This window comes from Vigna unguiculata, chromosome 4, assembly GCF_037176805.1.
Source record: "Vigna unguiculata cultivar grain cowpea cultivar isolate G323 ecotype 2 chromosome 4, ASM3717680v1, whole genome shotgun sequence".
NCBI lineage: Eukaryota > Viridiplantae > Streptophyta > Magnoliopsida > Fabales > Fabaceae > Vigna > Vigna unguiculata.
The window spans coordinates 47,571,940-47,599,877 of record NC_140795.1 but is presented as its reverse complement, the minus strand read 5'-3'; the positions used below and the strand labels follow the sequence as shown (position 1 = coordinate 47,599,877).

General features: G+C 28.1%; 2 protein-coding genes across 2 annotated transcripts; both read left to right on the top strand.

Moving 5' to 3' along the window:
* The first annotated feature begins 7,572 nt into the window (after window positions 1-7,572).
* Window positions 7,573-14,017, top strand: LOC114181712 (potassium transporter 8-like). The gene is made up of 8 exons (XM_028068243.2): window positions 7,573-8,169; window positions 8,250-8,742; window positions 8,973-9,026; window positions 10,853-11,113; window positions 11,198-11,250; window positions 11,896-12,019; window positions 12,115-12,369; window positions 12,558-14,017. Exons 1-8 carry the CDS (start codon window positions 8,131-8,133, stop codon window positions 13,604-13,606), a joined length of 2,328 nt encoding a protein of 775 aa, XP_027924044.2. The 5' UTR covers window positions 7,573-8,130; the 3' UTR covers window positions 13,607-14,017.
* Window positions 14,018-15,778: 1,761 nt separating this feature from the next.
* On the top strand, window positions 15,779-19,690 carry LOC114181476 (uncharacterized). Its single transcript, XM_028067944.2, has 7 exons — window positions 15,779-16,244; window positions 16,338-16,430; window positions 16,748-16,924; window positions 17,585-17,755; window positions 18,167-18,388; window positions 18,485-18,573; window positions 18,655-19,690. The coding sequence occupies exons 1-7, from the start codon at window positions 16,157-16,159 to the stop codon at window positions 19,489-19,491; spliced, it is 1,677 nt and encodes a 558-aa protein (XP_027923745.2). The 5' UTR covers window positions 15,779-16,156; the 3' UTR covers window positions 19,492-19,690.
* Window positions 19,691-27,938: the final 8,248 nt, after the last annotated feature.

Genomic DNA, 27,938 nt, shown 5'->3' with positions numbered 1-27,938 from the left:
TTTACTTCTTGACGTGGTGTAGTGTAGACCATTGATTAATATATTAAAGTTTTTTCTCTGAAAGAATCAATGACTCACACTAAACCACAAAAATAAAGAATGAGAGTCGAAAAAATAGAAGTCATGGTATAATTTTCTAATAAAAAAACATTGCATGCCTAATACTTTAATTGAAGTAGGTGGTTCGATAACCGGTGCAAGTTTTCTTCTTTCTTAATGTTTCATAATAGACAATAAAAATTGTATTCTATTTCAATGTCAAAGACCTAAAGTGTATTTCCAAGGAACTTAGTGGTCAAACATCTATTTTAAATTATTGAGCCATGGTTAATTGCTAACAAACTATTAACACATAAAAGCTAAATTAATAGGTTAAGATAAAAGGGAAAAAAACACACACACACACAAAAGATAGTCACTACAAGCTATATATAGGGTTTTTGGGTGTGTGGTTCCATCACACTCGCACGTTGCTTTCTTCACAAATAGCTTGTGGGTTAAACTTCTGGAGGCTTCTTACGTGTGAGTGTGAAAAAATTCGTACGTGTGCCGTGTGCTATGCATTTCAACTTTTAGTTGTGAGAAAAAACTGATGATTTGAATGCTTTGATTTGTTGTACGTGATTGTTGGTTCAACGCTGGTTAAAATCCCGTTCAACAAAACTACCAAGGTTTGACGTGTTATTGAAAGCATTGATTAAATAATATTTATTATATGCTTAAAATTATCATATAAAAAAGATTAAATACGTTTTTGGTCTCTTAACTTTCAGTGAATTTTGGAATTAGTCCATCTCCAAACTTTAGACCAATTTAGTCTTTTATGTTTCGAAATACGTGAATTTAGTCATTTTAATCAAATTTTATTAGATTTATTTGATGTTTCGTATACATTTCAGGATTGTATTTGGATTGTTTACGGTGTTTGACACATTTTTTATTTAATATTAAGTCAAATATTATTATGAAACGCACTTGAAATGTCAAATAAACTTAACAAAATTTGATTAAAAGAACTAAATCCACGTATTTTGAAAAATGGATGTTTAAATTGGTCCAAAATTTCGAAATAGACTAATTTTAAGATTTACTGAAAGTTAAAAGACCAAAAACATAAAACATTGTATATGGGTTTTATGTTCCGATTGAAATCATTTGAAAAAACTTTACTAAGAGATGAAATCAATTTTAAATAGATAGAAAAATTTGCATCATAAACTAGCTTCTAGTTGAAAATTAGTTTTTAGTTGAAAAACTGTTTTTAATTGATAAGCTAGTTTTTTTTAAAAAAGGTAATCCAATAAATACTAAAGACAGTACACTAATTAATTTCCTTTATAAAATATAAGTATAATAAATAAAAAGAAACTAAAGATATTAAGAAAATATATTAAAATATAAGGGATAGGGAAGACAATTAAACAAACTACAAGTTACACAAGCTATAAGTTTAGCTCAAGTAAAATAAAAACACCTAAAATAAATTAGATACTTATCAAACATTTTTTATGTTAGTCAAATTAACTTATAAGTTCATAGTTAGTTTATCGGTCTAACGAAACACACTTATAAAGGATAAAAAAATTTATAAAAAAATTATATACATTCACTATTTATTTCATTATAAATATTATCTATTTAGATATTCTCTTCATGATTTTCTCTAAAATAAAAGTACACCTAAATTTTATTTTATTGTTTTCAATTTTTTGACCAGAGAAGTATTTTTAATGGGTTTTATCACTATACTTGTGTTTTTATTTTTTATTTCTATTTTTTTAAAAATATTTGCATAGAAAGCACCGAAAATATTTCTTATTCATCTATTTTCTGTATAGATTTTTGACATAAAAAATTATAAAGAAGTGAAAAATGAAAGTAACAAATCAAAACACAAACACTTTTTGTTGCTGCAATTGCTGAAAACATTTAATACTTGAGTAAATGCAGTTCTTGAAGACATGAAAACATCTGAATGGATTTTACGCGTTCATGGCAGAAATTTCGAGAAGAGACACAATAAATTTTGAAAACGTGAAGCTAAAATACAAATTTATTTATACACCTGGTTTCTTCATTCATCACACTCTATTGCAGAAAATTATTATGCTCTTTGTCCCCATTTGTAAGATATTATGCTCTATGTCCTTATTTGTGAGATTATTTCAGAAAAATGGTTGTCTTCTTATAAGATCTTTTTGTAATTCAACCATATATTTATTATTGATTTTAAACCATTTTAGATCAACTGATTTATTTTCACCAGAAAAAAATTTATAAATTTTTTAAACGAACGATATTGAGTTTTTTTTTTTTAATTTGATTTGAAAATATAAATATTTTTAATACATGTTAAGAATCTTAAATTTAAATATAAAAAAAAATGTCAACCGAATAATATACTGATGTATAGCATAAAAAAAGTCTTACATGTAAGACCTTGAGTGTTAGGATTAAAAAACTAATTCTCATTCTTAATCAAATATAACAAATTATTTTTTTGAGTTGAAAGAAATTAAAGAACAAGTAAAAATTTATAAACAATATAAGTCATGTGCTTTTAGTTTTATCGTACTTGAGTTGTGTATATACGAGATACGTGGCAAGATCATGAGAATATATTTGTAGGTCATGATGAAATTGACATATCTACATATATAAATGATAAATAAATTTATTTGTGGGTACTCTCTAAACTCGTTTTGTTTTAAAGAATTTTTTTTTGCGTTGATTGAGTATGAGTATGAACATGGATATGTGTATAAGTAATATTCAACTTTTTCAATTGAGAATGAAGATGTACATATCCATTTTGTCATTGTCCCTATACCCACCATAATATTAATCCTTGTCTATCGCCATCCCATTTAAATTATTAAAATACTAATAGCCTATTAAGTAATTATACACACACACTATACATTATCTATTTTTTATTTCTTCTAATTGTTTAGCTTGTGATAAAATTCATTTGCATCTCCATGATGTTTTTCTTCTTATCATAATCTTTATACAATTATGTTTAATTGATGTATCTCAATTAAATATTTTTTATTTATCACATTTGAATATTTTTACAATTTTTTAATACTTTTAGTTATTGTATATTTAATTTTCACATCAGAATGTTTAACACTATCCATTTAAGTGTTCAATAGCATAAATCTTTTATTTATTAAAAAATTATTTAACGATCTATCAAATTGTTTTCATTTGATGATTTTTTTAATATTTTTATTTGTTGTTTATTTTGATTATGTAGAATATTGTTTTGATATTTTTTATATAATTATTTTTATTTTCTAATTTATTATCATACATGTAAATTTATCACTGTAATCATATAAATAATTTTTATTTACTATAATATAATAATTCAATGTAATTGTCATGAATATTTTTTTATCACCATAGTTAAAGTTCAAAAGATGAAAGATATATGTTAAATTTCAATTATTATTAGTTTAATCTTTATTTTTTTATGTGATTTTGATCAAATGATGTATTATAATTTTTATTAATATACACAAAATGATATTTCATTAAAATTTAAAAATTGAAGTAAACATACATTTAAAATATTTTTTTAACTTAAATTGTTTTCCTTTTATATTTATATATATATTTTTTTAAATTTTATCAACTAGGTAACTTTAATGTTTGTAAATTTAATAAATGTTTAAGACAAATATTTGATACCCGTTATGGTTGGGTCTAGTGATGTGGATGAATTTTGTTCTCTGGGTGGGGATAGGACCCGAAATCGTCCCATTGTCATCCCTATCCACATATGACTATTATATTAGGCTGTTATGAAATAATGACATATAAATACATCATCTATGCAAGGACACAATAACTATATAACTGAAAAAACATCATTACGAGTAACTGTCGAGCTTAATGACACATTAAAGCCTCTTTACTAGGTATGACAAATAAACACATCACCAATTCAATGACACAACGACTATATAACTGAAAAACATCATTATAAGTAACTGTCAAGCTTAATGACACATTAAAGTCTATTTACTAATCAGGTAGGTATAACCTTAAAATAAAATTGGTGATAAAACTTAAAAATGGTGATATTATTTGATAAGAAAAAAAAAAACTTAGGATAAGACTCTCATATTAAAAATGACCAAAATACTCATTAATATCAAAGTCTCACTCCATTATTTTACTTTTAAACAAGATAAAAGATAATTTAACTCATTTCATTTATGGATATGAATATGGATGACAACAGGTCACTCGAACACGAGTAGCGCCTACCCGTTACATGACCTAGACAAAAATCCAACATGTTACCTGCTCAATTACTCATTTAAAGAATACCTGTATCCATAGATATTGGTAGATATTTAAGAAAAGATACTTTATAAATTTTCTAAATAAAATTACAAAACAATATAAAATATAAAATAAATTAAATTAAATATAAATTTAATTTTAATTTTAATTTTTTATGGGTAACATATATATGTGAGTACGAATAATATGATTCCCACCTAACTCGTTTATAGATGGATATTACCAACGGGTAATAGATACTCGCAGATACCAACTATTCGTAACAAATTTTATCCGTCGATATGAGTTGAAATACTTGCATAATTAGTTACTACAATAGTAAATTTTAATGTAATTAACTTATTTAATTTATATATAAATTTAAATTTTTATTAAGAATAAAGATAATTATATATATATATATATATATATATTAAATTCAATTATGAGATGAGAGAGTAATTTTGAGAAGGATCAATTAAAAGTTTATGATATTCAACTTTCATATGGAAGCATCATATTCTTTTTGAAACTCCTAGAGTTCTAACTTTGTCAAATGAGAACAAAAATGGCATTAAATTCTCCATACAAATCTTCATATATATGGTTGATTCCAAATCTTCTATTTACTTTCTACGTAAAGATAATGAAATTATTACCTTAGTTTTCTATTTGAGTATCAACAAGTTTGAATTCAAACAGGTAAAAAGGACAAAAATCTTTATTTGTGCTCCATTGAAGAATAAGGTATAGCTTCTTTCTTCTTATCTCTATACAATTTTATGATGCGATTCCATAGATATCTAGAGGAATAAGGTGCAATATAGCTTTACATTGTAATAACAAAAAAATTGAGTTAAAGATGTTGATTAATTATGTGGGTGAAAACAAATTAATTAAAAGGCTCAATGATCATAAGAAATGATAGGAATTGAAATAAAAGTGAATTTGATTGTTAATTTTAGATTCTTGAGAATAAAAAAAAATCTACCTAACAATAGATAGAAATAAATGTTCTATTATCATAAGTTCTTATATAATTTTAATATTATTTTTGTAATTAAATGAAATTAATGTAAAATACACTTTATCTACTTTGTAATTTTCTTTTTAAAGAAAATCATGTACCATTATCATTACACCAAAGTAAAAAGATCCTATAAATTAGTGGCACTTGTATACATATACTAAAATTTCTAGAGTATTAAAAGAAAGTAATGAATATTTGTTAAATTTATTGAAAAAATAAGTTAATATATCTAAAATTGATTTTTTGCCATTTAAAAATAAACACTCAACTAAAAATACATGTTCCTTGCAATCAGACTTGTTACTAAAGGGGGAAAGGTTTTATTAGAAATAAAATATTGATTGAAAATTAGTATTTTTGTTTAACGAAAAAAGATCTCAATTTTAACAAATTCTATGACTTAGGTTTAGTAAACGTACGAGATTAAAAGTGGTTTACACAATGCATACTATAAAAAGCTAATTTTGTTAAACAATAGTTTACACAATTACATTTTTTATTTTGCTAAGCTAATTTTGTCTTTTATCTTTTTTTCAAAGGTAAAATATTTAATTAAAAATAAAGCATAAATATAATGCCATTATTAAAAGAAATAATATAAAATTTAAAAAACATGATAAATGATAATTTTTATTGAAATATTAACGGTATAAGACTAAAAATTATTAATATAAGCTCAAACACCAATCAGATAGTATTGCAAACAAGGAAGTAATAAATTCATATTCATAAGTACTTTTATTTTACCGAAATAAGTTATTATTTTTCTATATGTGCATAATTAAAACCATTAAAAATATACTTCCTCTATTTTCATACCTGTAAAATGCTAAATTTTATTTGTTTATCATTTTAAAAGTTGAACAATAAGATAACAATAACTATTATAATCACAATTTCTTTCGTTATTATCTTTTGCATTTATTTTATTTAAACTTCCAACACATATTCTGAGAGAGATAACGGTAAGGAAATGTTAAAATAAGAGAGTAGAAAGACAATATTTATTAAAAGCAGTAGACAAAAGAAAACCAAGAAGCTATGGAAAAATGTTTTTTCTTTTTATCGGCAGCTATGGAAAAATGTTAATTATGCTTTTAATTTATATAAAATAATTTTAAAAATAAAATTTAATTAACACCTTTGAAATTTAAATAAATCAATGGAGTTTATATTTTCAATAACATTATTTCATTAATAAAATCCAAACTCAAAATTAATTAATATAATGAAATTCAATATTAACTTAGCAACATGGTGTTGGTGTATATACTAGGTTTTTTAGATTAAATATGTTTTTAGTTTCTTAACTTTCGGTTAATTTTGGAATTAGTTCATTTTAAAATTTTGGACCAATTTAGTCTTTATTTTTTTAAATATGTGAATTTAGTCATTTTAATCAAATTTTGTTAGATTTATTTGATGTTTCGTCCCATCTAAGAATTGTATTCAAGTTGTTTATATTGTTTGACACATTTTTGTTTGAATGTTAAGTCAAATACTATTATGAAATGCACTTGAAATGTCAAATAAACTTAACAAAATTTGATTAAAAGAACTAAATTCACGTATTTCAAAAGATAAAACACTAGATTGACTCAAAGTTTTGAAATAAACTAATTCTAAAATTCACTAAAATTCAAGAGAGAAAAAAAAAAATATATATATATATATATATATATATATATATATTTTTTTTTTTTTTTACTTTTTGAATCATTCAGGCTGTTCTGGTTTCACCAAATAGGGACAAGAGTAAATGATAATAAAAAGTTATAAATGTTAGGGTTATTTTGTAAAAAACATGCAATGATTTTTTTTTTTATGAGTATGAATGAGTAAGCCATTTTTGTCCGATGATGAAAACTGTCACATTTACTGCATATTGGTGAAGATTGTTAATGCTGCTATCCCCTGTTAAAGAATCTCTCTCATGTGAACAATTATATAGCATTCTAGTTAAATAATACAAATTTCGTTAATTTTTGTAAGATTCAAACAAAGTTTAAAGTGTTATTTGTAATATAAAAAAGTTAGATATAATTTTATGATAATAGTTGTTTGAGTTTTGAAAAGTATGAGTAATCTTTGAAACACTGATAAGTATAATCTCTCTTTGTGTCTCAATAATAGAAGTAGTTGTCCACTTCAGATTTCGTTCAACAACACCCAAAATATTCTCCTACGTATAAAATCTCAACAACAAGAGATTAGATAAGAAAAACAAAAAACATAATGGTACCTTATTTACACAGAAACCATAAACTCACCTTCTCCACTAACCTTCACTACCACACAACAAAGAAGCAAACAAAAAACACCTTCCTTCTCTTTCTCTGTTTCTCCTACACATAAAAACACACTCCACCACTCACGCATTATTCTAATCTACTTTTTCTGAACTAATCCTTCACTCCACCAACACCAACACCAACACACCTTCTTCCTAGTCACACCACCGCTTCTAAACTAAAAACTCCTTTGTTGCTTGTGTTTCGTGTTTGTTCTTCTTTTGTCTGCATTTGTCCCTCTTGATTTGAGCCACAACACACCCTTTTTCATAAATAACAATATTAAAATACCAACAAAAAGAGGGTGGTGGGAGAAGAAAAGTGGCGAGGATTATTACACTGTACCATTACCAAAGCCACTTTTTGTCTCTTGAAATTTTTTTGTAAAGCTTTTTCCTTTTTCTTTTTCATTGACTTGTTGATTCAAGAGGGGTTTTCTTCATCCTTTATCAAGCTCAAGAAATCATGGTTGTTGCTGTGTAGTTAGTTCTCACAAAATCCCATCCCATCATGGATCTTGAGTCTGTTATCCATAGGAACACAATTAAGGTAAAATACTGTTGTTGGATAAGAAAATATGTTTCATAATGTTTGGTTTCATCATGGTAATGGTGATGTGATATGTGCAGGAAGAATCATGGAAGACAGTGTTAACTTTGGCTTATCAGAGCTTGGGGGTTGTGTATGGAGACTTGAGCACTTCCCCACTTTACGTTTACAAAAGCACTTTTGCTGAGGATATTCAGCATTCAGATACCAATGAAGAAATCTATGGGGTGTTGTCTTTTGTTTTCTGGACGCTCACACTGATTCCACTGCTCAAGTATGTGTTCATTGTGCTGAGAGCTGATGACAATGGTGAGGGAGGCACGTTTGCTCTCTACTCCTTGCTCTGCCGCCACGCCCGTGTTAGCTTGTTGCCTAACACTCAGCTTGCAGATGAGGACTTAACCGAGTACACCATAGACAATGGAACTGTTCCCATCAACAAGAAAAATGTTGGTTTGGGGTTGAAGAGCTTGTTGGAGAAACACAGGGTGCTGCAAAGGGTGCTGCTTGTTCTGGCCCTGATAGGAACCTGCATGGTTATTGGGGATGGTGTGCTCACACCAGCAATTTCTGGTATTTCTGATCATGATACTCTGTGAATTTGGCTGCAAACAAGGTTTTGAATTAAGGGCATATACTTGATATAGCAAGAAATTGCTGCGAAATGCAGCAATTGCAGTCACAATAGTGCAAAAATTTTGACATTATTGGCTGAAATTGCAGTTTTTTAAAACCTTGGTTGTGAGTAGTGTACATACGAATCTTGGTCACTAACTTTTGTGTGATTTTTGGTCATTCTGCAGTTTTTTCTGCTGTGTCAGGGTTGGAGCTTTCCATGTCTAAAGAACAGCACAGATGTAAGTTTCTTTATGAACACAAAAAACTGATTTCCGTTCACAGATTCTCTTGTTGCCCTTTTGTTTCTCTTCTATCTTCTTCTCCATGAACTTTTAAGGGAGTACGGCACTCACAAAAATCTCAAGATTTCATACAAACGTTTTCTGGGTCAATAGTTAAATGAGTGTATACACCAAAAGAAGAGAGGGAGAGAAAGAGTTTTTGAACAACAGTATCAAAATCCTTAAAATTTAGAATTTCTCAACTTTTAATGCAGTTTTAGTAATCCATACTTTGTGCTCTGAGGAAGGGTTATTTACAGCTAAGCAACAAGTCTTTGGGGATAATTGAATTCTATTGGAGAAAGTTGTCCTTTTTTCTTGTTCTCATTTTTTTAATATGCAGTAAAGATTCTTTATTCAGTTACCAATTTTTTTATTGCAGATACTATATATCTAGCTTACAATTGCAGATAACACTGGTAAAACGTTTTGAATTTGTTCCCCGGAATTTTTCTTTGATGAGTAGTAGGTCTGAAATCGGTTGGTATCCTGAACAAATCAATCTCGGGAATATGTTCCCACAACAATCTAGAAATTTAGAATAATTCTCGTTTTGTGTACCATTTTGAAATATTTGATACTGCAGTTATCTTAGCTGGCTGTGCATTACGTTGGAATGGTAGGAATTTTGCCCCCTCAATGGCATATATGCTATAAAGATATTAGTTAATAGTGAAAGGATTCTAGTTGGGCATCACACAGATTTGTTTAATGAGTGAATAAGATCTGATTTGAACCATCACAGCACCTCCAATTAGTGGACAAAAAATGGAGAACCAAAAGACAAGTGCATGCACAATTGTAGGTCCTGATAAATAAAGATCAGAGGAAATTTCTTCGCCTTGATCAAAGCCAAGTCACTGTCTTGGTAAACTTCTATTTGAATACGTAACTGTTACTAAAATGATAAAAAGTACACATGAAAAGCATGGTTAAGAAATGCAAAGCCTAACCCCACTAGTCATAGGTTTTATGTATAAAATAGTAGTTCCCTGGTAAAGTTGGACTCTCAAGAGGTTATGATATGAAGCATTATGGTTTGGATGAGACTTCAACAAATCCCTGTAGAATAATCTAGAATAGTTGGTTGATGGTGTCTGATTGGATACAAAATTAGGTATGGCCAATGGCCACTATTTGACTGGTCATGAACAGTGTCTGCAATTCCACTATTAGTAATAAATAATGGTTATCTATGGCATCCCAATTAAACCTAATTCTGTCAACTTCAAAGAGTTGAAGCTGTTGAAATACCAGAGTGAAGTCACCCAATCTTACTCTTTAATCTTGACCTCACTTTTGTCTCCTTGGATAATTTGACATCTGTATCATATTCTAGTATTCAGTAAAAAAATCTTTTGAATCACTGTGACAACAACTTTAGTAACTAGTAATTGTCATCAAATGTTTATTAGCTTCTCTTACCAGAAGTAATTTTGCTACAGTCTAATAATAACACCTGGCTTGATAGACCCACTTGATGAATTATTTACCAGGAAATTACCACTTGAAAGTTAATTAATATGCATTTTAAAACACTAATCAGTCTCAGATTCTAAGAAATCACATACACTTATAGTAATTTGATGGCTGGTGTTATTTTTTTAAGCACAGAACCTCATAAAACTACTAAAATCCCTTGTCACTGTATTCATCATACTGAGTTCCTAGTGTTCATAGATACATAATCTTCAACAAGCATTAAAACTAGAAAATTTCAATGTGCTGTATTTTTCCTCTTCCAGTATTACACTGGAGCTAATTATTGGTTAATGGTTATGCAGATGTGGAGGTTCCAGTTGCTTGTGTAATACTGGTGTTTTTGTTTGCTCTTCAACATTATGGCACTCACCGTGTGGGAAGTCTCTTTGCACCTGTTGTCCTGACCTGGCTACTTTGCATCAGTGCTATTGGTATTTATAACATCTTCCATTGGAATCCACATGTCTATGAAGCTCTCTCCCCATATTACATGTTCAAATTTCTGAAAAAGACTCAAAAGGGAGGATGGATGTCTTTGGGTGGAATTCTACTTTGTATAACTGGTATGGAGCAAATTTGTTTACTAAACTGTTGTGTGCTTGATATATTATGTATATCTTTCTGATATTATACTCTCTGTGTTCCAGGTTCAGAAGCCATGTATGCCGACTTAGGACACTTTTCACAATTGTCAATTAAGGTACACGAATGTTGCATTATTGTAGTTTTACTCTATTATTAGGTAAATTTGATTTATGTGAAGAGCTGTGATCAGAGTTTTCACTTTTTGAATTTGATTGTATCCTGTCCAAAACGAAACTATGGTTGCAGAAATGTAGAAAGAGTGCAAGGAGTGTTTCATTGTTTATTTGATCTTAATGACATCTAATGTTTCAAACACAGTAATTATACATTTACTCATAACATTTTGGTATATTGAGTGAGACAGAACCAACTTCTTTAATTTAAGGTCAGAAGTTAAAAATGCAGCATCAACAAGATTTCAAAGAAGCAAAGATTTATCTTCTGAAAAGGACTCTTTACCTTCATTGAGCTGTGTGTGCTTGCTCCACACAGCTTATTCATCCTGGGTTATGTTTATTGTTAACACCATCCAATACTAAACACGCTTGAACCTTATGATAACCTTTCTACTAGTTTTCATTTTCATTTTTATTTCATACATAGAGGAATTCCTCTGCATTATGGACAACTAAATTAAATTGGACTTTCTTTTTAACAATTGATAATTGAGTTTCAATGCATATAGATGCATCGTTCATGGATATCATGTTTTTGGTAGATGGTTACTTAATAATTTTAACAAAAATTCATTAACTTGCAGATTGCATTCACCTTTTTGGTGTACCCTTCCTTGATCCTAGCATATATGGGACAAGCTGCATATCTTTCAAAGCATCATTCCCTTGAAACTGACTATCGAATTGGGTTCTATGTATCAGTACCTGGTAAGTTCTTTTGATCTTCTCTAAGAAACACATATCCAAAACAAAACTAGTGTTTACTTTGCTGCTTAGCTTACTTTTCTTTTCTCCCTTTTCAGTAAAACTTAGATGGCCTGTTCTTGCAATAGCCATACTTCAAGCTGTGGTTGGAAGTCAAGCTGTCATCACAGGGACTTTCTCAATAATCAAACAATGTTCTGCTTTGGGATGTTTCCCCAAAGTCAAAATCATCCACACATCATCCAAGACTCATGGCCAGATTTACATTCCTGAGATCAACTGGAGTTTGATGCTGCTTTGCCTGGCTATTACAGTTGGATTTAGAGATACTAAACGCATGGGAAATGCAGCAGGTACTCTACCTCTCCTTGATTATCTTCATGATGCTTATGAGTATGATAGCTTAAATTTGAACATTGGCAGAACTATTTCTAAATGATCATTGTTATATTTGAAATTTTTTAAGAGTAAATAATGTATGTGCTGATCTTTGCATTGTCAAACTGTGTTTTTAAGTATTTTGTTTTCTTTGCTTTAACAGGCTTGGCTGTCATAACTGTCATGCTGGTGACTACTTGCTTAATGTCTCTAGTTATAGTCTTATGTTGGCACAAAAACATTTTGCTGGCAATTTGCTTCATATTGTTCTTTGGCTCCATTGAAGCACTCTATTTTTCAGCATCCTTGATCAAGTTCCTTGAGGGGGCTTGGGTCCCCATTGCCCTCTCCCTCATCTTTCTCATTTCCATGTATGTGTGGCACTATGGCACAATAAAGAAGTATGAGTTTGATGTTCAGAACAAGGTTCCAATCAACTGGCTCCTCAGTTTAGGCCCCACTCTAGGCATTGTCAGAGTCAAGGGAATTGGCCTCATACACACTGAGCTTGTGTCTGGGATCCCAGCCATTTTCTCCCACTTTGTGACCAATCTCCCAGCCTTCCACCAAGTTGTTATCTTCCTCTGCATCAAGTCTGTCCAAGTGCCACATGTCAGACCAGAAGAAAGGTTCTTGGTGGGTAGAGTTGGCCCAAAGGAGTATAGGCTTTACAGGTGCATAGCCAGGTATGGCTACCGAGACATTCACAAGGATGACATGGAGTTTGAGAAGGATCTTGTGTGCAGCATAGCAGAATTCATCAGATCAGACACCTCAGAATATGGCCTAGGATTTGGAAGTTTTGAGGAGGACACAAAGATGACAGTTGTTGGGACATCAGCATCAAACATAGATGGTTCAATAAGGATGTCTGAAGAAGATTCTCAAATGGAAGGCCCCTCAGAATTGATGGAAGTTAAGCCTTCTCCTGAGAAAGTGAGAAAGAGAGTGAGGTTTGTTGTGCCAGACAGTCCACAGATTGATTTTGAAACAAGAGAAGAGTTGCTTGAGCTAATGGAAGCAAAAGAAGCTGGAATGGCATTCATTCTGAGTCACTCATATGTTAGAGCAAAAAGTGGATCAAGCTGGTTGAAAAAAGTTGTCATCAATTATGGATATGATTTCTTAAGGAGAAACTCTAGAGGACCAACTTATGCTTTAAGCATACCTCATGCATCTACCTTAGAGGTAGGCATGATCTACCATGTATGAATGAGTTTTTGGCTATAGTTTAGTTTTGTGACTAGTGATATATTCTATGGTAGCTCAACCTTACACATAGTGATGATAAATGGTGGCATTTTGTATAGTGACACCCTTCTGCAAGGTTCTTGACAAGTGCTGTCGACCTGTTATATTCACCTCTGGTTTTGTAATTTTCTTGGTACATAAATAAGCTGTCTGTAGGGACTGGTTCCTTTTTTGTCTTTTTGCTCGACCATGAATCTCAAGTATAGATCATGTTCAAGATTTCAATAGTACTGTAACTACTCCTTCATGAAAAAAGAGTTAATATCTTTTGGTAGTTTGGTAGGGTGTAGCTCCAAATATGACACAGTTTTGTCTTACTTTCCATAACTTTTATAAATTTTAATAATAGTTCTTATTACCAGTTACTGATGATGTGACATGTGTTTATGACGACATGACATGTGTGTGACAATTGATATCTCATGTATTATCTGATATTGATGACTTATAAAGAGTCTGTTTATGAACACTGTTTCTAAACATCCCTGTTCTGAGAAATCAAAGGGATATATATAAACTTGATGAATGGTATACCAGTAAAAAGAAAATAGAATGAATCAATCACTTGATATATGAAGTGTGAACACATTTATGATTTATATTCATGTCTTCATATTTCAAATTTTAAAAGGACAAATTTTACTATTTCAAACTGTCCATCATCAAATAATTTTAGATTGATATCAAAGTCATGAATTTTATCTTAAAAAAAAAATTGTTATTAAATAAAGTTTATCCCTTTGCAACTTTTACATTGTGTACACAAGTCATATTTAATATATTTATACAGAGACACTTTCATTTCTTAAATCTTATTTTATGTTACTATTTAAAAAGTACTCTTATTTTTTTTTTTTTATGTGTAAACATTATTTTCAATAAATATAATCCGAAGGTAATTTAAGAACAATATTGTACCTAACGCGGGTAACGAATACAAATACATTTGATAGGGCTTTTAACATTTTCTTTTTCAAAGAAAGGATAGTGAACACTTAGAATCTTAAGGAAATTTGGGAATCTTAAGAAAGATGATGTTCTTCGTTTCTTAGGTTTTTTTCTCTTTATCTTTTTCTTTGTGTGCAAATCTATCATTTCTCAATTTCTTTGAAAACTTTTGCTTTGTATTTTCTGTCTCTCTTCTTACTACTTGTTCTCTTGGCAAACAAAGAAAACATTAGAAAGATTTAATATAAATTACTTCAAACAAATAAATTATCTTCCAAGTTTGTGGGCAATCTATAAACTTTAGAAAATGTGAGAAATAATTTATTGTCTAAATATTTCAGATTACATATATTTTGGTTACAACACTGGGCAATGGAATCTATAATTCTGCATGTGCTGCTCTAAATTCATTCAAAATGATGATGATGATGATACACCAAAAAGCTTCACTTTCATGATTGGTAATAGTTACAAGAAGCGTAACTTGGACGATACTTGACTGAGAAAAGAAGTGGAGTTTCTATTTTGACCACTAAAGACAACAAAAATGAAAATCAGATTCGAAGAACTTGCAAAAGAAAATTCCTACACTGAAAGCACACACATAATTCAAAAGCATCAACCTGTTCTTAGTATTCAATATGAAATCTAAACCAAAGAAGCACATAGCAAGGTGACATGTATTCATGCAACACAATTGAAAAGAAAAGAAAAGAAAAAAGAAAAAAAGGGAAGTTATCTCTTGCTTAGGTGTTTGTGATTAGTTTAATAGTTCACACAGTATTCAGTAGTATTGGATCCATAACTTGACCTTTATTTCGTGTTAACTTACACTTATTGTTTAGGAATAATACTATAGCTTCACAGCAACGCAATGAAACGAAACAAATTTAGGAGTATGTAACGGTTTGTGCATTGGTTTAAGACAATAATAATGCTTTATAAGTCATGTGCATGGTTTGAAATCACTTTGAGGGAACATTCACAAACATTGGAGTTTGAACTCTGATCGTGATATATCAAATCTCGTGAAGCCCTATCCTAAGTAGTCTTGAATCTTGAGCTATTGTTTCAGTGAGTAATATAGTAAATATAGTAAAATCAACTCCTAAACAATATATATACACGTTAAATATTTGAACAAAATGTTGGTGAGTTATTTGAAGTTTCCCTTGGGAGAGGAGCCAAAGTGGAAATGGGAAACTTACACTATAATACAATAAACGCAAGGTTTGTGGAACCACCTTGTCGAGTATTGTTATAAAGACACGACAATCTAAGACAGAAATCCATATGATTCCATCTCACTATCAGTTCTAAATTCTGTCTCCTGTGTCTCTCTGACATGTCTCTGTCACCACTACAAGTCTTGTTTGTTTCTCTATCTTCCTAATCCTTACTTTCTTTTCTGAAAAGGCTGGGGAATCATTTCATTTCATGTGAAGAAGAATTGAGAATTGCACTGTGGTTAGTTTTCTCTTCTCAAAATGCATAGCCTGTTATATTAGACATTGCATTATGTGTCATGTGGGAGCATTTCACAATAACTGAGGCAAGAGAAGAATGAGTAGGAGTTGTTCTGTGCTGCTTTTTGCTTTTGTACTTGTGCTTTGTCTCTTCTCTCCAACTTCAGCCACACCACCTCCTGCTAGTGAGTGCAACAAGCTCTTCAGTCTAAACCATGTTCAATTTTCTTCCCATTTGAGTTTTCTTGCTCATGAGTTTAATTTCATGTGACATGCAGAAGTTGTTACTGGTGTTGTTTCCAATGTGGTTTCTGCTCTTCTTAAATGGCTATGGTCACTGAGTGTAAAGTCCACAACCAAACCTGGTAGAGGTAAACATCTACTTTAAGTTCACTTCTTAATATATAGCTAGTTCTTGCACAAAAATTACTTTTAACTTAGGCATAAGTTAAGAGAAGTTAATTTCATATATAAAAAGTATTAGTACGTGTTCGGCTATTAGAAATCATCATCTTTAGTCTTTTCAAAGTCCATGAGTTTATCATACACACACACACACATATATATATATATATATATAACAACTTATGATTAAGTGATAGTGTATAAATTTTTCACATTGTGTATGCATACACTATTGTATATTCAAATTGCTAACATATTGGTCTTTCTTGGTTAAATTTATCAGTACAGCACAGTCGTTCCATGGTTAAATTTGAGAGTGACTACAATGTGGAAACAATATTTGATGGAAGTAAGCTTGGAATTGAGCCACACTCAGTGCAAATGTCTCCAAATGGTGAATTTCTTGTACTGGATTCTGAGAACAGCAACATCTACAAGATCTCTGGTTCAATGTCCAGACGTAAGTTTTCTTTGCTGAAATCGTCTAAGCTTCACTATACCCTTTTTTTCAAATACCTTCCTCTTTGGTTTTTCTTGGTTGGCTTATAGAAGATGGAAGTACTTTAGCTTTGTTGCTTCATTATTCCAAAATATTAGATTCAAAATTCAGGCACTGTTCTTTAAGAATGTGTGTTGTTTGAGTTTTTTCTTGTTCATAAACTTTGCTTCATTCCCGGGACATCTTTTGATTCTACTAGGCTGTTTATAAGGATTCTTGACGAACTTTTGTTAAGCAGAAGCTTCCTTTTTTAAGGTACAACGTACCTTTAGTCACCCAAAACAAAGCATAATATGCCTGCACATTCTTTTACTTTCAAATGAATAAAAAAGATGCACAGAATAAAAAAAGTACAAATCTTGAAACACAACTCTATTCTAGCTTCCTTACCCCACTATAGTCCTTTACCTTTTTGTTGGTTCTTCTTTCTTCATAACATCTAAATGTCACATCCATTATAACTTGAGCTTCTTTTAAAATAAGCCAAACCTTTAAAAAAAGTCTAGCTGATTGAAAATTTGAAAAGAAATTCTACTCACTTTATTGGTGACATATTATAGCTAATTTGGTGTATGCATTTTATTATGTTTGATTCTATCCTAATGAATGGATAAATCACAGATAGCAGACCCAAATTGCTTGCTGGATCTTCAGAAGGGTACATTGGACACATAGATGGGAGGCCTAGAGAAGCTAGAATGAACCACCCTAAAGGGCTTGCAGTGGATGACAGAGGGAATATTTACATAGCAGACACATTGAATATGGCCATCAGAAAAATCAGTGATGAAGGTATACACACAAAATTCCTTGGACTCTCATGCTGCTTAAGAATGAATGAATAAACCAATATGCTGAAATTCTCAAAATACAAGAACATGTATGTTTACATAATTTTACCATTCTTAAGCTCCCAATGGATTCCATCTTTCTATACTGTCATGATGCGATAAATTATTGCATTCTTCATAGACTGTGATTCTGGCAGTTGGAAGTCTCATATCAATTAGAAATAAAGCCAATTAGAATATATATATATATATATATATATATATATATATATATATATATATATATATATATAGGTGTAAATCTCATTTTACAAGTCGATTTTGTGAAGTTGAGTTAAGTTTAAAGTCCAATTCTTAATATATGACTGAATTTTCTTAATATGCTCAACTTTATGGCATGCATTTTGTGCAGGGGTTACCACCATTGCAGGTGGAAAATGGGGCCATGCAGGAGGCCATGTTGATGGTCCAAGTGAGGATGCAAAGTTTTCAAATGACTTTGATGTGGTTTATGTTGGTAGTAGCTGCTCTCTTTTGGTGGTGGATAGAGGAAACCATGCAATTCGAGAGATTCAACTCCACCAAGATGACTGTACTACTTATGAGGAACATGAGTACTATAGTTTCAACTTAGGTATGATTTCTTGTAATATCATCTCCTTTATCTATCTTTATCCTTTTACAATCTTAGAGCATGTTGATCTTGAAAAGTTATGCATTAAAATTATAGGAATTGCTGTGCTTGTTGCTGCTGGATTCTTTGGCTACATGTTAGCATTGCTGCAATGGAGGGTGAGGGCTATGTTTTCTTCTCCTGCTGTAAGTTATTTACTTCTGCAGCATGTTTTCTGAATCATTTTATCATAAACTGTGAAACATCATAATCTATTTCATTTTCAGGATCCAAGGGCCCCTTCAAGGAGCAAAGGAGCGCCATTTTCTGCACAGCAAATGCAAAGGCCTCCACCTTCTGCAACAACTAAGTCATTCAGGCCTCCTTTGATTCCAAATGAAGATGAATTTGAGAAACAAGATGAGGGTTTCTTTGTTTCTCTTGGAAGACTATTTCTGAACTCTGGCTCATGCATGAGTGAAATTTTGGGTGGGTTGTTCACAGGATCCAAAAGGAAACCACTGCAATACAATCAGTATCAGCAGCAGTATCAGTATGGTAACAGACATCCTAGTACATGGCCCATGCAAGAGAGTTTTGTCATTCCTGATGAAGATGAACCTCCTTCCATAGAAACCAGAACACCAACAACTAGGGAAACCTACCCTATCATCACCAAAGAGCTTGAAAAACCACAGCACTTAAAGCCAGGTAGAGGTTACTTGAACAACAACAGGTGGGAGGGTGGTGATGACTATGAAGAACATCATCATCATCAACAACATCAACAACTCCAACAACTCCAACATCAACAACAACTTCATCAGCCTCTTCAACATCATCAACAACAGCATCATCCCAAGTTGCAACAACAGCAGCAGCAGCAGCAGCAACAGGTCAAACTCAAACACCAGCACCAAGTTCACACACGTTATTCTTCCACCCCTCAAGGCTATTATGAGCAAAACTGTGAGACGAATGAGATTGTGTTTGGTGCAGTTCAAGAGCATGATGGAAGGCGTGAAGCCATGGTGATAAAGGCTGTGGATTATGGGGATCCAAAGTTTAGTCACCACAATATTCGCCCCAGATTAAACTATGTTGGTTACTCCCATGGTTATTGAAAATATCAGTGATGATTTCATTGCATCAAAGTGATTGAACTCGTGAACTTTTCTAAGAACATGAAGTCACAAATCAAAATTACAAGGGAAAGAAACAGAGAGAGGACTCACTAGTCCTCGAAAGTTTCTTATGAGTGAATGTTGTAACTGAGATGAGTATCGATGCCTCAATGTAAAATTGAAAACACTTTTTCGTGGAGATTTTTTAACCATAGTGTAATTTCAAAAAATCATCATAGTGGTCAAATTTAGAAAAAACTTACACTAATAAGAATTTAAAATTTAGAATTTAGGATTTTGATTTGAGATTAGGGTTTGACATCTTTAAAATCATTAGAGGTTTTTTCTTCTCGAATATCCATCGTTACTAACTGCACGTCATATTGTAAGAAAAACATTGTAATTAGCTTCTATGATCATGTTGTTGTGCAATCGTCGTTCAACCTCCATATTCTATTGCAAATGAAAAAGGAAAAGAGATAGTTAATTTTAAAAAAAAACTTCAAAATCAGAAAATTTGTTGTAAGAAATATCATATATATTTTAGAAATTCTGATTTGAAAACTTGCTTAAGAATAAGTTTCATATATTCGGAAAAAATTAAGTTTAATTATTCATTTGATTCTTCTTTTCATCTAAAAATGTTAAGTTGATATTTAATTTTTTTTAGTCTTAATTTGATCATAATTTGTAAAAATTAATACAATTTGGTCCTAATTTTTTTAAATTCATGCAATTTGATTTTTTTTTAAATTTTTTTAAACAGATTAAGGATTTTTCAGTAAAATTACAGCTGTTAATAAAGATAGTTTGTTTTATCAGTGTAATTAACATATCATAATGTCAAATTTAATAAAAATATTTGATTTGTTTCAAAAAATTTAACAAAAATAATGAAATTACATATATTTTATCGAAAATAAAAAACAAATAAGTAATTAAACCAAAAATCTATTATAGAAATCCTATTCTAAAAATCATGTTTCAATAATTCTTGAAAAGCTTATTGTAGAAGATTTCGAAAACAGTACTATGAAAGTCACCTTTAAGAAGGGTCAAATGGCCATTGTAAAAATTTTAAATGTGTAATTACAAATTGTGAGGTTGCAAGAAAAATAAACCATTGATAGATGATTTATGGGATTGGTCCACACAAAATTATTTGTTTTGCAATCTCTAATGAAGGGAATTTCTTCTAGCATCTTATATTTTCTAAATTTTGAATTATATCCCTTCTGAAATTAATAAAAAAGGACATAGTATGATTTTTTTGTGTATTTTAATTATAATTTTGGATTCTACAACCCATACATATTTTGGATTGTAAATTCGTAATGTAAATTTATATTTTGGATTCAACAATTCATAGTACAAATTTGGAAGATAATCCATTATACAAATTATATTTTGGATTGTACAATTCGTATTTCAAATTTGAAAAACAAACAAGAATATAAATTGCATTCTAGATTGTACAATTCGTAATACAAATTTACATTATGAATTGTACAATCGTTAATGCAAATTCAGAAGATAATCTAGAATACGAAATGTATTTTAGATTGTATAATTCATATAATAAATTTACATTCCATATTATACAATTCATAATACAAATTTATAAGATAATCCAAAATATAAATTTAAAAAATAACATGCGATGCACATTTTTTAATAAGGGATAATTAAGTCATTTCACTAAGATTAAAGGGTGAAAAAGGTCATATTCATATACTTAATGTTAAGATATAGGCTTTATAAGAAACTCATTAAATTTATTAAAAAAAGACACTAAATTTTTAAAATTAAAATTTATATAAATGAAAATAATTATAAATATTTTATATTTGTCATTGAATCAAAAGTTTAGTGTTAAATCAGTGAAAACAAAAGTACAGTATCATTAATTAGAACAAGGCACTATTTATTTACTTAAAAAGGGTAAAAAGGATGCTCTAATAAATAACAAAATAATCCAAAAAAAAATTATATTGATTTTTATTTTTTTATAAAATATAATATTTAATATTAATAAATAATAAAATAAAAAATTAAACATAATAAAAAATAATAAAATTTATTGAGATATTTTTTTTATTCTCTCACTTTAAATTTCTCACGTATTTTTTATTCTATTCATTTATTACTCTTGCATGTCTTCTTTTATTTTTTGTTTTAAAAAATAAATAGAAAATTAGACTTAAATTCATTCTCTCGCTCTTAGTTCTCATTTATTCTCTTTTAAGATAAAAAAAATGTAACTCTTTCCTTTCTCTTGATTGAAAAATATTAGTTTGATATTTAGTTTTTTTTTTCATCTTATGAATTTTTTGTATATTTATTTTTTTATGAATATAAAAAATGTAATATATGTTTTTTCATAACCATTTCTTAAATGTGACCTTATTATTACTTTTTTAGTAATTACATCTCTTAATTTTTTATTACATTTTGATAAATTATTTTTTAGTCTTAATTTTTTTTAATAGGTATATTGATGAAAAATAAAAAAATAAATTCATTTTTTTAAAAGTAATAAAAGGGAAGATACCCTTGAAGATAAAAATAATACAAATTTACTTCTTCACCTATTTCAAGCATGATAATAGGAATTCAATTGTTGAATTAGAGAACCATTTCTTATGATTCAAAAATGAATTATAAGTGAAAAGTTTCATATTAATTCTTTTGAATTATAGGCGGAATATTTCATATTAATTATTTGGAAGGAACTTACTATAAGTAAACGTTTTCAAATATGAGAATATCCCGGAAAAGAGATGAAATTAGAAAAACCTTTTTAAAATAAGTTTCATATCAAATACAATTTCAAAATTATAACTTTTTTTTTAAGAAAAAACATACAAGAATTTCAATACAAAATTATATAGACTTTTGTTATATTAGTAATAGTAATTAAATATATAAAACTTGAGTATATTATTTTGGTTCATTCAAACTTTTTTGTAAAGATCCCACTGAGTTCGTGGATACCTGCATGCTGACACACAAGTTAGTAAAGGTCGAATACATGATTTATACATTACGTATATGTTTTTTTTTTCATATACCTCTTAGCTTGAGGTTTATATTAAGGGTCTTGCTAATCAGTGCCCTTAGGGCACTGGTTAAGGATAATTAATATACATTGGATCCCACAAAAGTACATAGATAAGTGTAAAATTAAATAAAATCTAACCTAATAACCATTAATGCAACTTTATTTTTTTTAAAGGACAAAAATACCCATAAATCTTGTACATGTGTATTTAATGTTTTATTTAATATTCAGAAATAAAAGTTAAAAACTAATTAAATAATAAAATAACTATATTTTAATGTTGCTAAAAATTAAATATAAGAAAGCTTAAATTAACAGAAAAAATAGTGTTAAACATCTACAAATTAAAAACAAAAAACAACATAAGAAAGTATAAATTAACAGAAAAACAAACAAAAAAATTTAGTGTTAAATATCTAAAAATGTTACAACAAAAAATGAACAATTAAAGTATCAATTTGAGACTTGATTAAATTTTTCTTCTTCTTTTTAGCAGAGACCTTAACAATTCTAAAGTCCTTGTTTTGTAACAGTAAGTTATTGTCTAAAAAATTAAAAGGGTATTTTTGTCTTTATAATATTTATTATGTGCATTTATACTATTTTAATTACTGTATTTAATTATTTCAACTTTCAATATAAAAATGATGATACCAAAACACATTTATTATTCCTTAACCATTACCCTTAGGGCACTGGTTAGCATTCTCCTTATATTAATTATCTTTGGAAACATTTTTATTCCCCCATAAGTGCTAATGAATGTCTTATGGTAATTGTCGTATGTTTAAACAAGTCTATTGCCAAGGCTAGTCAATGTATCATATATCTACTAACAAGCTGATCAAGAGATACTCAACACTGTAAAAGTAAATAGGTTGAGATATATTCAACCTTAGATAAATACTTAGGCTTATACCTTACTCCCCAAATCGAGATATACTCAACCCTTTATACATACTTAAGCTCACCTAGCTCCCTAGGTCGAAATATACTCGATCCATAAACACTAAGACTCACCTAGTCCCAGACCAAGATTAACTCAGTCCTACAATATATATAATTGAATAATATATTGGATATAAGATATAATATGTTAATTTTTACTCCTATATGTAAATATTATGTAACTCATAAATATATATTTGAGATAAATAAACATATTATTTTTAAATTTATTATATATATATATATATATATATATATATTATCAGTAAAGAATTTTAATTAAATGGAATATTTGGGATACTTCAACCCATATACAATGTATTAAAAACTAATACCCAACTTTAATATTTGCATTACATCTATGTTTTATATATATATATATATATATATATATATATATATATATATAACACTAATAGTTTATAGGATAATTAAATATGAAACTACGATATATAGTTGCATCCAAGCTCAATAATGATTACTTTTGATTTGTACATAAAAATATATGAAAATGATAATAAAATACTCCACTAGTCTATAGTAAAATACTAACTATGATATCATATATACTTGAATAATAGCTACATAGTGATTAGTTTTGGATTTGGCATGCGAATTCATATTATTGGCTGATTTTCTTGTAATCACAGCTGTGCATGTACTAAAATATGTATTTAATTATTGCTCAATGATCTTAATTTATGTTGATGATTAATGTTTGACATATATTTTTATTAATTAGGTTGATGATTAATCTGTAATATGTATAATTAAATTAGAACATGCAGCGCAATCAAACCCCTAAGCTACACAAGAATCTCACTAAATCATCAATACACACTATGAATCTATGAAAACTATATTAAATAGATGGGTTTCGTTAATAATTTGTAAGCTACCGTTAACAAATATTTAAAGGGTTAAATATGTTTTTGGTCCTTAACTTTCAACTTTCAGTAAATTTTGAAATTAATTCATTTCGAAAATTTAAATCAATTTAGTCTTTCATATATCTAAATACGTAGATTTAATCATTTTAATCAAATTTTGTTAAGTTTATTTGACATTTCAAGCGCGTTTTATAATAGTATTTGACTTAATATTAAAACAAAAATGTCTTAAACAATATAAACAACTCAAATACAATTTGAGAATATGAGATGCTTACAAATCATCAAATAGATCTAACAAAATTATAATAATTAACCCATATTTAAATATCAATCTTTATGATTGTAATAATTAATTAAATGTTTTTTTTTTCACAAAATATATTTTAACTCTCGTTGATTATATCGTGGATCTATATATATAAAAAAATGCTCGTTGATTCCAATCAACCCATCAATTATATCTATATCTTTATATATCTATGTATGTGTGTGAGTGAAAATTAAGCAATCGATAAACAGTGTAGAAACATACATATAATATAATGAACTAAAAATAAAAAGAGGAATATCTTAACATCGAAGTTTGTTTTTTGGACATTATAATAATTAGTGACATTTTTTTTATTTTTCCACCAACCTTCTTCTTTAGTCGCATTATATGTAATATTTTTTAAGGTCCTTGTAAAATTAAAACATATTCGTGATAAGGAAATTAAGATTATACTTGGTGCTTTATTTTGTTCACGAGTGGAAGAGTATTCTTTTGTTTGATACGTAAAATTATAGATATACCATTATTCCCTTTCAGACATGGGTCCCTACGAAGAAAACTATGGTAATTTCTTTCTACAAATTAAGATAAAATATAATTAGAAAAAAAAATCATGCCTATTGCAACAATTAATTAGCTATATAATTATGTATACAATTTATTAATCATATAATTAAAATAAATAAAATTATACAATGAAATGAATGTGTGTGAATAGTATTATAGTTTAATTTTGATCTATTGTATTATTTGCGTATTTATTTGTTACTTAATATTGTTAAGGAAAGTCTATTGTCTTTGAAAAGAGATATTTAATTCTTCATTAAGCAATTATATAAAGGTCAAAACATCTGTAAATAATTTTTATCAAAGTACGTCTATAAACTTAATCAACATAGAAGGAACCATTTTTTATCACTATGCATATTATTTTCAATTTTATACGAGTTAAATTTGAAAGAAAAAGGAAATAAAAAAGAAAAGGAGATGGGAAAGACAAGAAAATGGTTAAATATGTTTTTGATCTCTTAACTTTCAAAAAATTTTGAATTTAATCCATTTCGAAACTTTTGACTAATTTAGTCATTTATCTTTCGAAATATGTGGATTTATTCCTTTTGGTCAAATTTTGTTAGATTTGTTTAATGTTTCGTACGCGTTTCAGAATTGTAATTGAATTGTTTATACTATTTGACACATTTTTACTTTAATGTTAAGTCAAATACTATTTTCAACTAATAATTCAAGAACACATTTTCTTGACTTTTTTCCATGGTTAATTATATCTTATGAGATGAACCTCTTTTGTTATTATTTTATATGTCTCTTCAATTAAAAAATAAAACATTAAAAGTATATCGCTTTTTAATATTCCACTCTCTCTTAATAAGTTTTAGCAAATGTAACAGAAAATGATTGACAAAAAAGTTTAAAAGCTCTACAAAATTTTCAACTTAAAAACGATAAAAGAAAAACTTTAGATGTAACAGGAGACAAAACTTAAAAAAAAAAAAAATATTGTGTCATAACAAAATATGATATATTATAACTTATAAAAGATAAAAGAAAAACTTTAGATGTAACAGTAGAAAAAACTTAAAATAAAAAAAATAATTGGTGTCATAACAAAATATGATATATTATAAAAATAGATAAACATTGTTTTTCTTTAATTTATTGTACAGTATTATGATAAAAAGTTATTGTAAATATAATGGTGATAATATACAGGTAACAATGACAATAATAATAATAAATTATGATAATAATATCAATCATAATAGTTATTATGATAAGTGTGGTGATAATAATAACTATAATAAGTACCAAAAATACTAATGAAAGAAACATCGTAATTAATATTTTTAATAGCAATAATAATAATAATAATAATAATAATAATAAATAACAGTAGTAAAAATAACAAGAACACATGTGATGATTAGTATATTATTTAATTATAATTGTAAAAGTAATAATAAAACAATACAAGTGACAATAATATAAAAATTATTATAATTATAAAAATAGTAAAAGTGATAATAAAAGTTTTGACAATAATAAATAGTTGGTGTATGGTGTAATGATGGCAGTGAAAACAATATATATGATAATGGTGACATCAATGACAGTAGTAGTAAAGCGATTAGAAGATTAATAACAATAATCATTATGCTCTTGAGTAGTTGATTACTAAAAGTATAATTATATAAAAGTAACTTTGTTAGGATATATGGTTAAAGATAATTAATATATATTAAATTTTGTAAAAATTTATATAATATTTAATAAATTTTAATTTAATAGTTATTAATGTAATTTTATTTTATTTAAAAAATAAAAATATCTTGACATATATTGTATGATTGTGTTTAATATTTATTTAGTATTTAATTATAAAAGTTAAAAAATAATTAAATAATAAAATAATATATTTTAATGTTATTAAAAGTTGAAATATAATAAGAATAAAAAATTAAAATTAAAATAAAAATTAGCAAAAAATTTGTATTAAACATCTTAAAAGTTAATAAGAAAGAATTACGGTATCAATTTAAAATTTTATTGAATTATTTTTTTCTAACTTGATAACCTTTATGCAACATCGTCATGATAATTTGACAAAATCTCTTGTATTATAAAACAATAATATTTTAATGTATGAAATTATTAATTATAAATATATAAATTTAATAATATAAAAAAAATTAATTATCTCAACTTTTAGTAGAGATCTTAAATATTCTAAAGTATTTATTTTGTATGAAAGTTATTCAAAAGTTTGAAAGAACAATTTTAAATTTGTATTATTTTAATTAATAGATTTAACTATTTTAACTTTCAATATAATATAAAAGAGTAAAATTAATAAGCATTAATTATTGGTCATTGTTTTCCATTCTCCAAAAGTATAACGGAAATCTATGTTAATTCTTGACCTAGTTGCTCTTTCAAGATAAAAAAATACACGCTAATAAGAAAACAAATAATGAAAGAATTTTCTGAATATATTAAATGATTGATTATGAAGTAATCTTATTATATCCTTGTTATTAAACAAACTCGAAATTAAAAGAAAATTGTTTATTATCATATTCATTATAAATTCATCATATTAAAAAGTTTAAAATTATTTTTTTAAACATTTATATAATTAGTTGTAGAGATATTAAAATGAGTTTCGACACATACATTAATGGGTTTATTATGAATATAAATTTGAGTTAGTTTGGATTGACTACAAATTAATTTTTAAATATGGATCATGGTTGAC

Excerpts from the sequence above, each read along its gene's own strand:
- LOC114181712 (XM_028068243.2), top strand. The coding sequence starts at position 8,131 with ATGGATCTTGAGTCTGTTATCCATAGGAACACAATTAAG. Across the intron at positions 8,170-8,249 it reads TCCATAGGAACACAATTAAG|GAAGAATCATGGAAGACAGT; the intron begins GTAAAATACTGT and ends TGATATGTGCAG. Across the intron at positions 11,114-11,197 it reads AATTCTACTTTGTATAACTG|GTTCAGAAGCCATGTATGCC; the intron begins GTATGGAGCAAA and ends TCTGTGTTCCAG.
- LOC114181476 (XM_028067944.2), top strand. The coding sequence starts at position 16,157 with ATGAGTAGGAGTTGTTCTGTGCTGCTTTTTGCTTTTGTACTTGTGCTT. Across the intron at positions 16,431-16,747 it reads CACAACCAAACCTGGTAGAG|TACAGCACAGTCGTTCCATG; the intron begins GTAAACATCTAC and ends TAAATTTATCAG. Across the intron at positions 16,925-17,584 it reads CTCTGGTTCAATGTCCAGAC|ATAGCAGACCCAAATTGCTT; the intron begins GTAAGTTTTCTT and ends GATAAATCACAG.